General features: G+C 41.8%; 1 protein-coding gene and 1 long non-coding RNA gene across 5 annotated transcripts in view; one reads left to right on the top strand and one right to left on the bottom strand.

The window, feature by feature from the left end:
• Positions 1-15185, bottom strand: part of LOC113639219 (GRAM domain-containing protein 2A) — a 29155-nt gene extending 13970 nt beyond the window's left edge. Inside the window, exons 1-2 of one of the 4 annotated variants that reach the window (XM_027140958.2) lie at positions 14980-15185; positions 5697-5823 (exon numbers count right to left, since the gene is read on the bottom strand). In XM_027140958.2, the coding sequence (XP_026996759.2) occupies positions 5697-5815 (119 nt within the window). In that variant the 5' untranslated portion in view covers positions 5816-5823; positions 14980-15185. Of the gene's footprint in view, positions 1-5696; positions 5824-14979 lie in introns of those variants that run through there. The other 3 variants (XM_027140960.2, XM_027140959.2, XM_027140961.2) reach the window with 3 other exon arrangements.
• A 2481-nt stretch (positions 15186-17666) lies between these two features.
• Positions 17667-18718, top strand: part of LOC125145664 — a 33398-nt gene continuing 32346 nt past the window's right edge. The window contains exon 1 of the long non-coding RNA XR_007144070.1: positions 17667-18503. This is a non-coding gene — a long non-coding RNA (uncharacterized LOC125145664). The remainder of the gene's footprint in view (positions 18504-18718) is intronic.

Below are 18718 nucleotides of genomic sequence, written 5' to 3'. Positions count from 1 at the left end.
CACACTATAAAACAGCCATAAACACTTTCACAGAGCCATACACACACTACGACAAAGCTACTGTATACACACACTATAACACAACCATACACACTCTATAACACACAACATAACTAAATTTAATCAGCAGTATTTATATTTATTTTAGTTCACTTCCTGCTTTTACCAATTCTTATTGTTCCATTGCTGTTAAATGCTAAATGTTCAATACTTCATCACATAATAATACAAATGACGGAGTTCCTGTTCATATGTTTGACTAATAATGGATTAAATCTAAACTTGTAGCTTTGCATAGTTATCATTAGCTATAAATCATTGCATCATGTTTGCCACTCTATCACTCTAGTACTGTATAACTCATGTCATTCATTCATTCATTCATTCATCTTCTACCGCTTATCTGAACTTCTCGGGTCACGGGGAGCCTGTGCCTATCTCAGGCGTCATCGGGCATCGAGGCAGGATACACCCTGGACGGAGTGCCAACCCATCACAGGGCACACACACACTCTCATTCACTCACACACTCACACACTACGGACAATTTTCCAGAGATGCCAATCAACCTACCATGCATGTCTTTGGACCGGGGGAGGAAACCGGAGTACCCGGAGGAAACCCCCGAGGCACGGGGAGAACATGCAAACTCCACACACACAAGGCGGAGGTGGGAATCGAACCCACAACCCTGGAGGTGTGAGGCGAACGTGCTAACCGCTAAGCCGCCGTGTCCCCTAACTCATGTCAATGTCTAGAAAATATTACTAAATTAATTCAGTATATAGTTAATTAAATATATAAGTACTATTATTAATACTGGGCAGCAGTTACAGCTTTGAGTTTTATGATTTCAGACTCAAACACAATAAATTATGTAAATAAGAGTGGGTGGAGGTTAATGACCAGGTCAAGTAGGTGTGTAAGAGCAGGGAAATCACCAATACCACAGTGCCATGCATGCTTTGGAAAAACTCTTTGCCTGCTCTGCAACCTGGCATTATGGTCTAGCTCACATGAAATGTGTCAAAGCTGCTGAAAACGTGCTCATAGCTCAGTTCCGTCTCGTCTTCGTCACGTTAACGAACTCGACTGACGTCCGCGCTGAGAAATGAGAGTTTGACAGACATGTACGGTCTATGACATCCTAGTAAATAAAGAGAGGAAAAAATATTACTGGCATATATCATGCCAATAAACTCCAACCTCAAACACACACACACACACACACACACACACACACACACACACACACACACACACACACACACACACACACACACACACACACACACACACACACACACAAAAGCTGTGAGGAGAATGAAGTCTTTGGAGAAAAGGTTAGAATCCGTCATACTGAGTCATCAATGTGTCTGTACGAAGGCTGACACGTTTATAGCAAGCATCGTTTTCATCTGCGGCAATAAAAAATGTTCCGACTGAATATTTTGTAACACAATATGACAGGATTAATTATGTCAAAGTGAAAGACTTTGTGGAACCTGTAAAAGCAGCGGAGTACAAAACCGGGGCTGCAAACAGCAAAGAGAGGTCCATGTGTCAGTTTAGTCTTTATATTTTCATTAGAACATTCGGTTAAAACGTTATAAATATTCTGGTACTGACTTAGGTAGGTTTCACACTCGAGCTTTTTCCTCAAGCTTTTCAGCCTTAAGTTTGACATAAGTAGTTATTTTAAGAACTGATCCCTGGCCCAAGAGTAATAAAATAAAAATAAATCAGTGGTGTGGGTTTTAGCTTCGACCGAACCGTGGCACTGTCCACATCAGATGTGCAGATTTTATGCACACAGATCCACATACTCCAACATCACCTTACTTACGGGTCTCTATTATTGTGGTGCCAGTGAAAGCATTGTTGTGGTTGTTAATATAAAGATCCAGTCATTCACAGACGTGACGTGACGTGACATACGGCTAAGTACGGTGACCCAGACTTTTAACCCATGCAAAGTGCACACACGCAACGCACTACAGCTTCGTAGCAAAGACGTCATGGAAGTGAGCAATTTTTTCCTCACTGTCCTGAAGGCTGGTTCTCAGATCTCAAGCTTGCAAGATAAATAAAGGTCTCAGTCATTAATATGAAAGTGTGTACTGTATATTGTGCTCATGTGGCGCTGTGTGACACACTGACTGCTTCCATTCATTCATCAGTAACTGTGTTTTCCCAGAAAGGATGGCGATTATTTGTCAATTTATTTTGACAACCAGAAATCAGCTGAACTCATCTACGATGAACCATCTTCTCTATCTCGTCCCGATGGACCTTGAATAAAAAATAAATTAAATAAAATGGACAAGATTTGCACAAACGTTCTCACTGATTTGAGAGATCGGACGTCGTGTGCTTTGTCACGCTGGTTCACTAGTTTAGAGTTGGTCCCATTGTGTGGTCTTAAACACTGATTGCTCTGTCGCTGTGTCATTACCAGCTCCTTGTGTGTTTGTTAGCTTAGGAAGAGGAAGGACCTACCTAACGAGGCCTAGTCTCAATACCGTAACACGCCGCTAATATCATTCATTCATTCATTCATTCATCTTCTACCGCTTATCCGAACTACCTCGGGTCACGGGGAGCCTGTGCCTCTCAGGCGTCATCGGGCATCGAGGCAGGATACACCCTGGACGGAGTGCCAACCCATCACAGGGCACACACACACTCTCATTCACTCACACACACACTCACACACACACTCTCTCATTCACTCACACACTCACACACTATGGACAATTTTCCAGAGATGCCAATCAACCTACCATGCATGTCTTTGGACCGGGGGAGGAAACCGGAGTACCCGGAGGAAACCCCCGAGGCACAGGGAGAACATGCAAACTCCACACACACAAGGCGGAGGCGGGAATCGAACCCCGACCCTGGAGGTGTGAGGCAAACGTGCTAACCACTAAGCCACTGTAGATGTACTTGATCATTTAAAATGTTTATTAGCATTTGAAAGAGTATTGAAGGAAAATAACACCATTTTGTGCTGCTTATTGTTTTTTGCTTAGCATCACACTTTGGCACCGAGCGTGAGACATTTATTTACTTGCAAACACTAACACTTGCTCCTTTGAACTTTTTAGCTGAGATAAATACTTAACTAGGATTAGAAAGTAACACGCTGCAAAACAAACCAGCCGTGTCATACGTTTGTTCTGAGCTCATGGCTTTATTTTAATGTGTAAAATCTACACGCTTTTCCACCTTATTCGTCTTCTTACTGAGGATAATATTTACGTTCACGTTTAAGGTTTAAGGCTGTGACGCGTCTGGACGATCGTTTACACGGCTGAGATACCGTATGATTACAGACTGAAGTGATTAGACTTAAGCTACAGTACACAGTTGTCCAAGAAAAACCTGAAGCGTTCAGACGTATCTACAGTAAGTAAGTAAGATGTGAAAATTTCAGCATGTGAAGTGTTTTCCCAGGCACATGCACTGTACGTAGTCATACATCATATGGCGCTTTGTTTGGATTGCATTGTGTAGAACTTCCGAAGTCTATTTGAACATCAAAGCATGTGAAGAAATCCCAGTCAGGCCGTCCTTAAAAATATCCTTGTTTACCGTAACCCAACCGACCGTCAATTTAGGACCGCCTCAAATTTTATTTTTTTTGCTGTAAGTCCGACCGACTCGCGGTTGTACATTTTGAGTTAAGACCGACCAATTTTTACAACTAATACAAAAGCAATAAAATAATATTAATTATATTTTAGTAAGTATTGTAAATATATAAATTGGCCTACATAAAAAACGAAGGCTACGTTTTTTCTTTTAAATAAAAACCCGTGACGTCATCTATGTTTACACTGTCGGTTACCGGATGTCACACTGAGTCGACGGGTCGCGCTCGGTAACGATGGCTGCGGCTGCAGTAAACAAAATGTTTGCCGTCACCGTTTAAAGCCGTACGTGTTCGGGCGCCATAATACATCTAAAAATGTCATTAAAACACTAACTCGACACCGCTTTAACTTGGCATGAAGTTCTGTAAAAACTGTCCAGCATCAAAATGAGGTTTGCGATGATGCGCCCGAAGGCACGGGTTGAAAACCTGGTCAGTGACGTCACGATACGCTAATTTGTTTAAAGTCATACCGACGTCATCACCGTCACCAAAATTGTACTTTTTTTTTATATTGAAACTTGAAGAAAAAAAAATTACCTACCCCCTTTTTTTTTTACTGTTACTGCAAACCAAAATATTTTTAAGGATGGCTTTACGTAGCCAAACATCTCTATAGAAGGCTGACTGTTTTTTTTTACCATCACCATGTTTGTTAAAACTGACTCCTTACACAAGAAAATCGCTGCAGGAAGATCACAAAGCATCTGAACAGGGCCGGCTTCCTCTCAGGATTAGGCTGTCAAATACATTGCTCTAAAAAGGCTTTATAATAACAGCCTCAGGCAACCGCCTCCTGAATGGAACGATATTTTGACATGTTCGGTTCATAATTATTCAAATCTAACAAATTACATCTACTGCGTTCCTCTTGTTAGTAGCCATAGATAATTAGGTTGGTGGTATGAGCTTTCTATCATTTCTATCTTTCTATCATTTTGAGACAACCTTCAGTTCCTAAGAAATGTGCTAAAAGCGATCCGTTAAGCTAAAATATTCTCAGCGCTCCGCTTGTCTGACAAAAATAACATTTCTTTTAATTGCAGTACCTATACACATATATATACATGTCATAAAGACAAATCTTTAGTCGTTAATCTCCGTCACTTCGCTGGACACACCCACATCTAGTCGACGGTTGCTGGCGCCCAGATTGGCAGCCGTCACCGAACACGAACGCTCTCCAGACGCTTTGTCGCCGTGAGTCGCTGTATATGAACGTAGCTAACGACTGGACTTGCTAACGGTGTTAAAGACGGTCAGCTCATTAGAAAGACGAACAGGACGGCGAAGACAACGTTTATTCAGCAACAAATCGAATTGAGGCTGAACTCGTTTTTTTTTACAGACGTGTGACTTGGCGATCAAGCAGCTGATTGGCTGATTGTCTATAAAGAAAACTGACTCTAAATCGAATACCAACATCTGATTTTGCCCCAACACCTAATCCAGTTCTCTTATAACCAATATTTACAAGATTCCACAGAGCCCTGACTCTTTCACACACAAACTAAACTACACTCAGGATGCTCGTGACATAAAGCGTAGTGTTGTTGCTTGTTGCACATGACTGTAGCTGGACGCATGCTTCTGTAACCCCGTTGTCATGTGCTATTTTCCAGTTGTTAAAACCATGCAAAATAAATACAACATCCTTCTTGTTAGCAGCGGTATATTGACGCCGTGGGACACAAAAGCTTGCGTCCCCGCAGAACAGATTAGCGCAACTTTGGTCGTGTGCGAAACGTTAATTAGGTGGATCCAAATTTAGGTTCATTTAGATGTTCATTAGTCACCGTCAATGTGTAATATTTAAGATTTCACGCTTTTACACGAAGCTCTGCTCGACTTAACCTTCTTTTCTGAACCAGTCGGTGTGTTACAGGCTTAGACCTGCAGCAATGACGAGTCAGTAGCTATGATTTCATTTGTGACATGACTCACAGTGATGTACCAAATCTTCCCAGAAAATTCCCTGTTGTAAACATCTGACTAAAAGGAGAAGCGGTATTATAGTGAGTGAGGTTGATTTTCTCACATGATGGTTTGTCTGAAATCTTGGGTACAGTGAGTCTCGTCGTCTTTTTGAAGGTCGCTGGTCTCCGGCAGGATCACCAGGCCTGCGTCGTCGCTCTGATCCATCTGTTCCGCCATCATCCTTTAGCCTGAGGAGATTCACCAAAAACAAAAAAAAGAGATGAGAATAATAATCACATGAAATAAATCCGTTCAATAATCTGTATCTATCGATCGACAGGTCAATAAGGTGAAAGATCATAAAGAAGTCAACTAGTCCTTTCTTATAGAGGTGTCGTTCTTTTTTATTTCTCGCTAGTGCGAATAACGCGTACGACACGATGGAAAGAAGCGTATTTAAGCCTCAGCACAAGGGTATCAAATGGTTCTGAAATCCTGACTGAACCACAGCAGCCCAGGCTGTACGGCGTGTCCGTGTTTACATGGCCCTCCTTTTACTCTTTATATAGACGCTCCCTTATAACCCTTGTCAATCTGTTCCAACATGGCGGAAGCCAACGCGCTCCTGGCAAAACCAAATACTTTTACTACGAACAATGAACCCAAGATGTGTCCAAGAAAATGTCATTGCAAGAAATGTCTTAAACCTAGGGGAAACATTTTTCCGAAACCTTCATGGAAATGTATATAATGCTAATGCTATGAAACCTTCATGGAAACGTATATAATGCTAATGCTATGTTTACAAATACAATGATTTTTATAAGCGATTGTACTATGAAGATGTCAGTAGCTGTTCTGGTTGCCATAGTAATAATGTTAAACATTGGGTGGTGCAACTAGCTGTATGGTCATTTCAGCTCTTTGCCATGGTGCGTTCATGTGCGCTCTACTGTCTGGACTCCCGTTGGTGGCATCGGTAGACACGCCCACAGTCAGGATACACCCTGGACGGAGTGCCAACCCATCACAGGGCACACACACACTCTCATTCACACACACACACACACACACACACTACGGACAATTTTCCAGAGATGCCAATCAACCTACCATGCATGTCTTTGGACCGGGGGAGGAAACCGGAGTACCCGGAGGAAACCCCCGAGGCACGGGGAGAACATGCAAACTCCACACACACAAGGCGGAGGCGGGAATCGAACCCCCAACCCTGGAGGTGTGACGTGAACATGCTAACCACTAAGCCACCGTGCCCCCCCCATCTACATTACAGCACAGTGAAATTCTTTCTTCACATATCCCAACTTTGGAGGTTGGGGCCAGAGCACGGGGTCAGATATGATACCACTGAAGAGGGTTAAAGGCCTTGCTCCAGGGCCCAACAGTGGCAGCTTGGCAGTGCTGGGGCTTGAACTCAAATCCTAAACCCAGAGAGATCCTTAACAGCTTAATAGGGATATTAATATATAATCGTGTCCCAAAATGGATGCTAGACAATAAGAGAGTGGGTGATGGGAACAGGGAAGAGTTTTACTGGAGAATTACTGGACAGGATGATAATAGACACTAAATATAGATGGGAGAATGTGAGCGAAAGCCACAGACAGACGAGGTGTGACAAACGGAAGCACGGAGGCAAATCTTGTGAAAACGACACGTTATAATCACATTATTTAACAGAAACATACATTCGCCTAATAGAACAAATAAGAAGAATAAGAAGTTAAATAGAATAATAATCAAATAAGTTTCTAAGTAGTTTATAAGTATCTGATCTGTGTGGCAAAGTGTTCATTGTTGTAAACCAGTGGTCCCCAACCCCCGGGCCGCAGACCGGTACTGGTCCGTGGACCAAACGGTACCGGGCCACCCAAGGAACATTAAATTATTCCCATTTTATTTACTGTGGTGTATTTCTCTCGGGTTTGTGCGACTTTCCATGGACGAGAGGTTAACCGGGAGCTGAGAGACGTCACCTAAAGCCGCACCGATACCGCGCATGCGCAAAATATCATGATATCGGGCCGGGTTTAGGTGACGTCTGGAGCTGAGCGGCCGCAAGCGGCAGTGGTGTTGTAGCTTTGGTGGAGAGAGAAGGTGTGTATCGCTCTTCTCTCTGTTCACCGGTACTTTGTCATGTTTAACAGTGCTTGGTGTACGTGTATATTGTGTTTGCTCAAATTTAACCCACAAATTAGCAAAAATGAGCACGAAACAGACGTCGTTAGAAAGTTAGAAACTCTGCCGGTGTTCTGGATTAAAGTCATGGCGGAATACCCTGAGATTGTCACCACAGCACTTACATCCCTATCGCCATTTCCGACATGCTATCTGTGTGAAGCGGGGATTTCTGCAGTGACGGCAACCGAAACAAAACAACGGAATAAACTGGACATAAGCGACACACTTCGGGTGTCATCGTCTCCTATTACCCCAGATGGAACCGTCTCATTGTAAAGAAACAAGCTCAGGGTTCTTATTGGTTTAGTGTTGTAGTGAGTTAAGAAGGCAAGTTTAAATACAATTAAATTAAAATTATTTATTTTAATTTAATTGTATAGCCGCCACCCCCCACCCCCAGCGGGCTGCGGTAACATAATCAAACATTGATTATGCGAAAAAAAGGTTGGGGACCAGTGGTGTAAACGACATGAAACAGATTTGCACATAGATTTAAAATAGTATTTTAAATGCTTTATGTGAAAGCAGAATGATCTGGTAGCTCGGTTGACTCTTGCCCCTCGGAACATGTATTTACCTGCCAAAGAACAGCCCAGAACTCATACCTCAGGTACGACTGAGTAATGGTTAAAAAAAACAATTTAATAAATCTATTAAGTAAACCTATGACTTTAACAGTATGCAAACCACATGCTGCTAAACCTTCAGCTAAAACAACCTCCTCTTTTCTTCTACACAAGGTTGTAAATGCCAGGGCTGTCTTCCTGCTGTCAAAACACAGGGGTGGCACTGGGGGAGGAAAGGGCTTGTTTCTCTGGAATGCATCCAGGGGGTGGACAAACAAATGAATCCCCAGGGAAAGCATGCAGCTACTCAGAGGATCTGGCATGGTGTTTGGAGATGTGATTAGAATCAGGACAGAGATGGAGAACGAGCTGGAACCCACAGTGTCGAAACTACACAAAGGGCTTTTATGTTCGAGTCTCGCCTGGAGACCCAGAGAGAAGAAGCTGGGACGAGAAAAGTGGAGTACACTTTCCATACTTTATAACCTAGATATTCCAGGAAAGGCCAAAAGCAACATTAAGCATCAGTATAGAAATGTATTAGTCTCTTTCGTCTGAATGTGTGTGTGTTTTTTTTTCCTATATCAAATCCTAAATATTGCCATTTTAGGCGTTTGCAAAGATGCTAAGATATGAACACGGACAAACGCAAGTACCAGCTTATTAGCACACTATGCTAGTAGACCGTGAGACAAGACAACAAGCAGTGGGTTTGATGAGACGGACGATGAGTTTGTTTTAAAAAGAAAAAAAAAGGAGGACGAAGCGATGGAAAATTGTTTCACTACAGTTAAGATTCAATGCTTTGTTTGTCATGTAAACTCGCGGTGAAATGAAACAGCTCCTTCTAGACCGTGCATATAAATAAAAGTTACACATTTTATTTTAGAAATAACAAGAGAAGCTAGATTTGTAAAATTTGTCGCGACAAACCTGTTGATGTTGGCTTTGACGAGGCGAGTATTAGTAAGTATAAAGGCCGGAGCTTTTTGGAGGCGAGTGGACATAAGGATTGTTTGAAACAGTTAGAAATAGTAAACGTGCCAAACAACCTGTTCGTGTGTTGTGGTTCTTGTTGTTTTGTACCTCGTGAGGTCGTGAGATGATTCGGGTGTGAAGGACGGCGGAAGGAGAAACTAGACCAGTAATCAAAGTGGTTTTCTTTGAGGATCCAGTACTTTGGCTTGTAGGATAAAATATCATATGTCTGGTGAAGGATAAAACGTGTGGCCTGGAAATTTTAACCGATTAAAAAAAAAAAAGGTTCAGCTTGAGAAACAAAATACTGTTAAGACAGAAGAACTAGGAGCGGAATCTGTTGAGCTGATTAAGGCCGTATGAGGCAATGCGTTGTAAAACCTAGCAGATTTCTCCTCTGCGTTGGACTTTCCCTCAATTAGGCAAGCACATGTACAAAATACAGCGCGACATGTTAGAAATCTTTCCTTCCTGTAACTTTGTTCACAGTGAGATGTTGTTCATTTGGGATGAAAGGCAAGATACTGAGTCGTGCAAGATAATATATCAGCTAACATTCTGAACAATCTCAAACACCGTACACACCAGAGCTGCATCAGTTTGGGCCGAGCGTCTACAGACGCTCGGCCCAAACTGATGCAGCTCTGGTGTGTACGGTGTTTGAGCGTCTACAGACGGACCTGTCAGCCGATTTGCATGACCGAGGTCTGAGCTAGCATTGTGCATTGTAACCTACAAAAATTCCCATTATTAATATTGCCATTTTTATTGTGTGTGTTTCATTTGTGGTAGTGTTCATACTACTAATACATTTGTGGTAGTGTTCAATGCCACTTCCGCATAAAAGCAGAAAAGAAAAAGTTTGCAGAATAAACTTATGAAAGCACAGAGTTATCATTTATCATTTAAAAGACGTTGGTGTCAAACTCTGGCCCGCGGGCCAAATTTGGACCGCGGTGTAATTATATTTGGTCCGCGAGATCATATCAAATGTGCATTACAGCTGGCTAGCCGCTTGCTCTGCTGATACTACAAATCCCAGAATGCCTTGCCACTGTATTGAAGCCTGGTCACGAACAGCAAGCGCCCCTCGTTCTCTGTTGACAGTCGTTAAAGGTGCGGTCTCCGATTTTTGAGAAACGCTTCAGAAAACCGAGTCGGGCCAAAAATCGAAACAAAAATCAAAACAGACGTGTAGCCGATGAGCAGAAAGGGGCGGGGCTTGTCGATATGCGCGGAGAGAGTGTTCAGTGCGCGTGTGTGACGTTAGCAGAAAGCGGTTTTAACATCGACATGGAGGATAAAAACAAAGAAAGAAAGAGAAGAAAGACTTACGATAAGGACAAGAAGTAGGACGTGTTAATATAGGATCAGCTTTCCAGCGCTGGAGAGAACTGAAGGAGCAGGAAGTCGGCCACATATTCACAGGTTGGAGTTTCCCGAGTCAATAACTCCTGAGCTAAACGCTGTTACTACACAAATAACACCTCTTTTCTATCGTAGTAATGTAGAGAGGCAGCTACAACCGCGTTTTGTGTAGTAACAGCGTTTAGCTCAGGAGTTATCGACTCGGGGAAAGAACTCAGGAGTCGTTCCAAATCCTGTGTTTAAGCAAAACTAAAGTTTGTTTCCATATGAAAAAGGATGAACATTACACATCAGTTAATTGCAGTTAATTTTTCAATAAATATTCAGTTTGGCCCGGGACTTTATCTCAGTTTTATATTTTGGCCCACTGTGACTTTGAGTTTGACTCCCCTGGGTTAGACGATAAGATTCTGTCCGTAACGGCCGACTTTAGTACACGCTTCACTGTAACGCTTCACCTACTGTTAGAGTACTTTTACTATGTAAATCCATCGCTGGAAATATTTCCTTTATATTTAAACATGCAAAATCAAAATAAGTTTTTACAGTTTTTTTGGACATATAAACAAATATTTATCTTTTAAGGATGAATATCTAGTCTGAGAAAGCTAAAACAAAACAAGGCTCCAGTGAACACTTAATTACAGCTGACACTCGTGAACCAAAACAGTCCCCTGACACACACACACACACACACACACACACACACACATTTTGGTCTATAGAACAGAGTTTGACTGTTTTGACATGTCCTCTGTAAAATTATTCAAATACCGGACCACATAATAATAATAATACTCTGAATACTCTACTCATATCCATGTACAGCTTTTATTTGCTCTGTTCGCTGTTTCCTGGATGTCCAGGGGAGCATGAAGTAGAGGTCTTCTCGGGTCTAAAGAAATGTACCGACCCGAAGTGACACTTTTTACCCGAACCCGATGTGCATAATTTATTATTTTTTTTTAAGAAAGACCCGACCCGAGACAAACCTGAAAAAATTAGACCCAAGTCCATCCCAACGGCAATTTTTTTACCCCGACTGGACCCGAATGTTGCGTAACTCTACACTAAAGTAACCGCTACAGAGTGGATACAAAATTGATTGACAGGTCTGTTTCAACGTAAATTAGCTTAACACCAGCCACACGCCACCAGCCACATGTCGCAAGCGGTCTTGGCAAACAGAGGAGAGGTTGGAAAAGGCCTCGAGTCGAGGCACACACACGAGATACAGTAGTTCGAGTCTTCTCGGGTCCGTTCGGTAAAAACACATTCATTTTAAATGACCCGAGACCCGACATCGCTATTATTATACCCGACTCGTGTCCGAGGTACACGTGAAACTTTTAGACCCGAACCCGCTCGGGTCTCGGGTCGGACCTCGGGGTTTCGGATCTAAGTGGACCCGTGAAGACGTCTACCATGAAGCGCGGCCAGGAGTCCATGATTTTTCATGGAAAATATTGTACATATTTAATATAAACAGGACTCTCAAGTGACATATTAGAAATATTATAAAAAATGATGACATAAAACATTCCAAAACTTAATATTTGAATAAAGCAAAACTTATTAAATTATACAGTGTAGTGCTGGTAGTTAGTAGCCTTATTTTTCTGCGATTTAATTACACAGAATTTATGATAAATTCGTTATTTTATAAAATGTCATAAACCCGGGGCCCCCTGGCACCATCTCAGGGCCCCCAGTTTGAGAACCACTGGCCCTAACTCTGTTACACCGGAGAAAATCACAACCCACCATGATCAAAGTCGTTATATTTGATATTGACTTCTTACAGCTATAGCGTTTGCTCGGTATAATCTGTTCTAATATGTTCTGTCAGTGGAAGGTTCCAAAGCATGGATCTAATAAATAGGCAAAATACTATTGTACAAATCATTTACATGAAATAAATTTGTGCCGAGGGGAATTTTTTATCTGTATCCCTGGCTAGAATAAGAAAGCCCGTTCTATTTAGACACTAAATCGGTGTCTCCTTCCCCTTTGACTGATTAAAATGCTACCAGTTGATCTTGTATATCTCCCAGGAAATCCAAAAACAATTACATCTACAAATGCAAAGACTGTGACCCATGTAAACCGTGGTATTGTGCCTGGGGGCCTAAAAAAAACCCCACACACCAGAGAGCCTCTGAGAGAGCTGAACCTTCAATGGCTCCCTTGTTCTCATGTCCTTGGATGATCTCTTTGTTTCACTAGAGCGTGAGCTAATATAAAAGTCCCCTTCCTCAGACTCTCTTCTTGATTACACATTTATCCAAGGCTACTTTATTAAAAACAACCTTCAAAGGCAACTGAAGGAAAATATCTCAGTTTATAGTAACAGGCTACATCCAAAAAAACGCCATCCTACCACCAGTACGTCTATTTTGATTCATCTCTCTACGTCACCGTGTCCCTGCTAATAAAAAATACGAAGATGCTGGTGAACGGTGGCCTGAGAGCGATTGTAGATAAACGTGAGGGTTGTTTTCCTGAATGGGATTTAAATTGCACTACTGGAGTGTGTTGGAGGTGATAAACTCTGGTTTGATGGTGATTTATTTGGACCTACAGTAATTAACAGTGAGTTAATCAAGTCAGTAAAACACGACTGAATTCTTTACACACTAAATATATAGATGAAAAATCTTTTAATTTTAGAAATCATCGAACCAATTCATAATTCTATTGTAACTATTGTTACAATACTATTTCTATTGTAGTGACATAGGAGAGGACGGCCTGTAAAATATATATATATATAAATCAAGAATGAAGAATGAGTGGAACACGTGTTTAAATCAGATTATGAGGTCGACTGTTATTAAGAAGTAAAACGATACTTGGCATATTATTTATAACAGGAGGAACGACGGTGTAGGTACGTTGATCATTTTGTACTGTACATGTCTCCCAGTAAATTCCTGAAATATTTACAGTAAACATAACACATAATGCCACAAACGTTACGGTTGATGCAGGAAACGGCTGAGCTGAAGGTTAAGGATCCAGCCATGGCTGTGGGGTGATGTTGGAACACTAACACGTCTCCTTATGTGAGCCTAGTGGTTAAAGGAGCGGTGCACGATGTTTGAAGGCCAATGTTGACATTTGAAATCACCAAAACAAACACGCCCTTAACCCAAATGGCTGTCACCCCTGTATTGATAGCTCCGCCCACACGTACATACATAACCCAGGCGACTATTATGGCTGAACCTGCCGGGGCGGCCGGCCGAGGGGATATTTTTATCAATAAATGAACACAATGAGTAATACTGCGATAATACAGATGTGTGTTTGTAGTACTGTGTGTTGTAGCGTGAAAGGTTTAGCTCCGTTTCACGCCGAAGACGACGTTCGTCACCTAGAACCCGAGGCAGAGGTAACGGCAGGTATCAGTGTTTCAATCGCTTTCTGCTAACGTCACACTGAACGCTCTCTCCGCCACATATTGACAAGACACGCCCCTTTCTGCTCATTGGCTACACGTTTGTTTTGTTAGTCGGCCCGATTCAGTTTTCTGAAGCGTTTTTCAAACATCATGCAACACGCCTTTAAAGTGCTGGGCTACCAGACTATCAGAAGGTTGTGAGTTTGAATCCCAGGCCCACCAAGCTGCCTCTGTTGGGCCCCTGAGCAAGGCCCTTAGCCCTCGATAAAGTAAGTCGCTCTGGATATAAGGGCGTCTGCTAAAATTCTGGAAACTTAAACGTAGATTTAAGTGATCTGCAACTCATATTATAGGAAAGGGAATTTCAGAGTGTCCTATAAGGTTTATTATGTAACAAAGGTGTCATTATTGTCGTCTGTTGCGTATTCTTCGTGTATTCTTCTTCTCAGTGGCTACGTAGGGCTTTGCGTTACAGAAGGTCATGGGTTCAAATCCCATGGCCCTTAATCTTCAACTCAGCTGTATCCTGAGAAGTGAGCAAATGCACTCGATCGTGTTATTTTATATCAAGTAAGCTATTACAGCACATTACTGTACATAACACGTGTTTAGTGTCACATTTACACTGTTTTACAGGACAAATAAAAACAAAATGTACAGTAAAATAATTATTATTCTTTTTTCATGTGTAACAACGTGTTAAAACAAAACTATGACACATGATCACTTAAAACACAACTAAACGGAAGTGTAAAATCCAGCAGCATATCATTATAGTCAGTGATCATAATAATAATAATAAGAACAACAACAACAACAACAACAACAATAATAATAATAATAATAATAATAATAATAATAATAATAATAATAAGTCGGTGACTCACGCGCACTTAAGCGCACGAGCCCATCACTTCACACCAGCTCGTGCGCTCTTCAGTTCCGACGAAACCGGCTTAGAATTTTATTTATTTAATTATCTATGCAGAAAAGTCAGAACTAAAAGATTTAAATCGATATAAATTATGAACGCCGAATAGCAGCCTGTTGCTCTGCCTCGGTTCTGTCGTGTTACTTGAACAGCATTAGGGGGGCGTGGCTAACCAAACGCACCACGAGATAGGGGGCGGGTCTTCGTTCTATCGACCCGCCCATCGACCGTAGTGACTACACGTGCACATGTATGTTGTCTAGACTACATTAACACGTTATTATTTTTCTATTTTAATCAATGAGACACCAAAACAACCTCAACTAGCTTGCAGCTTGCTTACAAACTATTTAGCAGTTAGAGAGAGAAAGCAGTGGAGCAGTGGCAAAGCACTGTTCAATATTTAATATAAACAGGACTCTCAAGTGACATATTAGAAATATATAAAAAAAAAAATGATGACATAAAACATTCCAAAACTTAATATTTGAATGAAGCAAAACTTATTAAATTATACAGTGTAGTGCTGGTGGTTAGTAGCCTTATTTTTCTGCGATTTAATTACACAGAATTTATGATAAATTCATTATTTTATAAAATGTCATAAACCCGGGGCCCCCTGGCACCATCTCAGGGCCCCCAGTTTGAGAACCACTGGCCCTAGACTACATGTCCTGAGCAGGTGTTGTCAGTGACCCGGGGCCCCCCGGCACCATCTCAGGGCCCCCAGTTTGAGAACCACTGGCCCTAGACTACATGTCCTGAGCAGGTGTTGTCAGTGACCCGGGGCCCCCTGGCACCATCTCAGGGCCCCCAGTTTGAGAACCACTGGCCCTAGACTACATGTCCTGAGCAGGTGTTGTCAGTGACCCGGGGCCCCCTGGCACCATCTCAGGGCCCCCAGTTTGAGAACCACTGGCCCTAGACTACATGTCCTGAGCAGGTGTTGTCAGTGACCCGGGGCCCCCTGGCACCATCTCAGGGCCCCAGTTTGAGAACCACTGGCCCTAGACTACATGTCCTGAGCAGGTGTTGTCAGTGACCAGGCTGTAAAACTGCTGACTAAGTTACAGACACTGATGACAAACTCCTGCTGATGATCTGGGAAACGTCTCTAACAGCAGTCACAATGTCATTGTTTGTGTTAAACACGTTGTGAATGAGTTGTAACATTAAACAGGAGATCATGACTTACTCTGTGCTCAAAGTGATGCTCGCAGCTCCAGGGCTTTTCTCTGTGGGGCAACGAGGACGATGATGACCGATTCCAGGACCTGCTTTTTTTTCCATTGGTTGTCGTGTTAAATCTTACCCAGATACAATAATGCTATTTTCTGATTGGCTGATAAGTGTCAGGCTCGACTAAGAACTCCAGGGGAGGCGGTTCCATAGAGACGGCGGTGCGGACTGATACGTTTTGGGCGCTGCGGCTTATTAAATATATGACAAATAGTCAAAAGGTTTTTCTGCGTGAGAAATACGATGTGTGAAGGGGAGAGCGTGAGAAAAGACCGACATGAGGGACGTCACGTTAATGCGTGACACTTGAGAGCCTTAATCACTCCATAGAGTCACCATGACAACCTCGACTAGTTTGCACGGATTAAAATTTTTATTAGAATATAAATTAAAACTCAGAAATGTTACCATTCTCCCATAAACCAGTGCATTGCTCTAATTGCCAAACAGTTTAGAGCACAAACCTCTGACCAGAACGATTTTTTCAGCGATACGTGAGAGCGATCGACGGCAAGTTTTCTTACGTTATCGCTTTTTTTCCACCGAACACAGAAATGCAAATGATTTCTTTCCTGACATCCTTTATATAAAAAGAGCTGTTTTGCTTTTAGACTGCTTTTATACTAAACTACTATTTTGAAGGTAACTTGCGTGTTCGCTAAGGATTGCTAAGCTGGATTATGCCTCCGTTATGGTGATCCAGACTAGAACACAAGCTCTATTGTTTATTTTCATCAATGATTTATATATTATTTTCACATATTCAGATGCACACACACACACACACACACACACACACACACACACACACACACACACACACACACACACACACACAGACCCACCATCTGATCTGGACTTACAGCATGTTGTGTATCTGAAAGAAACCTCCATAAAGACACCTTCGTAAACTTAAAAACCATCATGTGTAAAAATCCTATATAAAAAAGATAAGCAGTCTTTAAAATACTCAAACCAGCCTATATTCCACAAATAACCAGAACATGGTCAAAGTCACTGATGTCATAATTTTCCTTGTTGTGATATTTTCTAGGTTCCTGATTAAGTTGTAGGTGAAAACTACAGACTCATCAAATTTAGCTCATCAAATAACGTTAAAAGAAATATGTTAAAACACTATAAATGTGGTACGATGATGTAATTATCAGTTAAACCTGAGGGGCTTTTGCTGTAACCTTTAGTGAGACGTCATGTTGTGTGATTTGATAGTGTGCCTTTGTCTTTATACATTTTTTTGTAAATGATTTTTTTTCTCAATTAGAATTTAAAAAGATTGTAGAAGTACAAACAATGAATTCACAGTAACACATTAATGCGAATTTGCATCACGATACGCTGCTGCGTGTTTATTTCTTGACATTGTTAAGGATGTGATGTCAGGAATACGTGGTTAAAGACGCAAAGCACAAATAACACGCGATGAACAGCACGAGCGAAGTGATGCGAACGTCAGTAGGTTGTGCTTACTTTGTTCTTCGGTCTTAAAAACTACTAAAACTATTGAAAAGTGAACTGAACTGGAATGAAAACACATGCACACTTTATTAATGTAATACGACAGAATTTCAGTAGTGTTTGTTGAACTTTAACATGCTCTAAAATACTTAAATGAACCAAATTTTGTTCTGTGAAATGCATCTAATACGCCGAAATACCACAAGAAGGACTTTTGAATATGAATGTAACACTACATCTAATAATAATTCTACGAAATGATTAATATTCCTTTGAAAGACACTCCCATTGTACTCCCAGAACCACTTGTGCCTTTCTCCTCCTCCTCCTCTTCCTCCTCCTCCTCCTTTCGTCGTCTCTCGCACCGTCTCCGTGGCAACGGCTCAGTTCGTCACAGCCTCGTCGGCCCGAGGCTCTTATTCTCCTGCTGGTCACCCGATATCCAGGAAACCTGCTTACAGCATATTGAAGTAGATCTCTTTCTTCACTGTGATTCCTCTAATGATGTTAACTGTTGCTCAAACATGAACGAGTCCCTGTTTCCTTCAGTAAGCACATTAGTGAAATTTTACTCTATCGCAAGCACAGATCCCGAACTGCACTACAATCACATCACCTTGAAGAACAGGCTAGCGATCAATCCACTGCTAATGCTTGTGTATTTTAAAATGAACTCGCTTCGAGTCACTCAGGTTATTGCAGGTCATGTCCGAGAGACGGCCAAATGCTCAAGCTGTTTGCAGAGAAGAAAAGCTACAAGAGCAGGTGAGTAACTTTGTTGTTCGTACTTTCTCTGTTTTGACAGAACAAGTAAAATTGAGTGTGTGTGTGTGTGTGTGTGTGTGTAAGCAGGTAGTAAATAAAAAACCTATTATATAGTGTGTGTATGGTGATGTTTAAAGCGCTTTTCCAGCAGCGACGGAGCACAACATGGCCTTTATCCCAAATTAACCGTAGCTCTATATTAAACCTTCCCAGAA

This window comes from Tachysurus fulvidraco, chromosome 10 (assembly GCF_022655615.1).
Source record: "Tachysurus fulvidraco isolate hzauxx_2018 chromosome 10, HZAU_PFXX_2.0, whole genome shotgun sequence".
NCBI lineage: Eukaryota > Metazoa > Chordata > Actinopteri > Siluriformes > Bagridae > Tachysurus > Tachysurus fulvidraco.
This window is presented reverse-complemented; position numbering and strand designations above follow the sequence as displayed.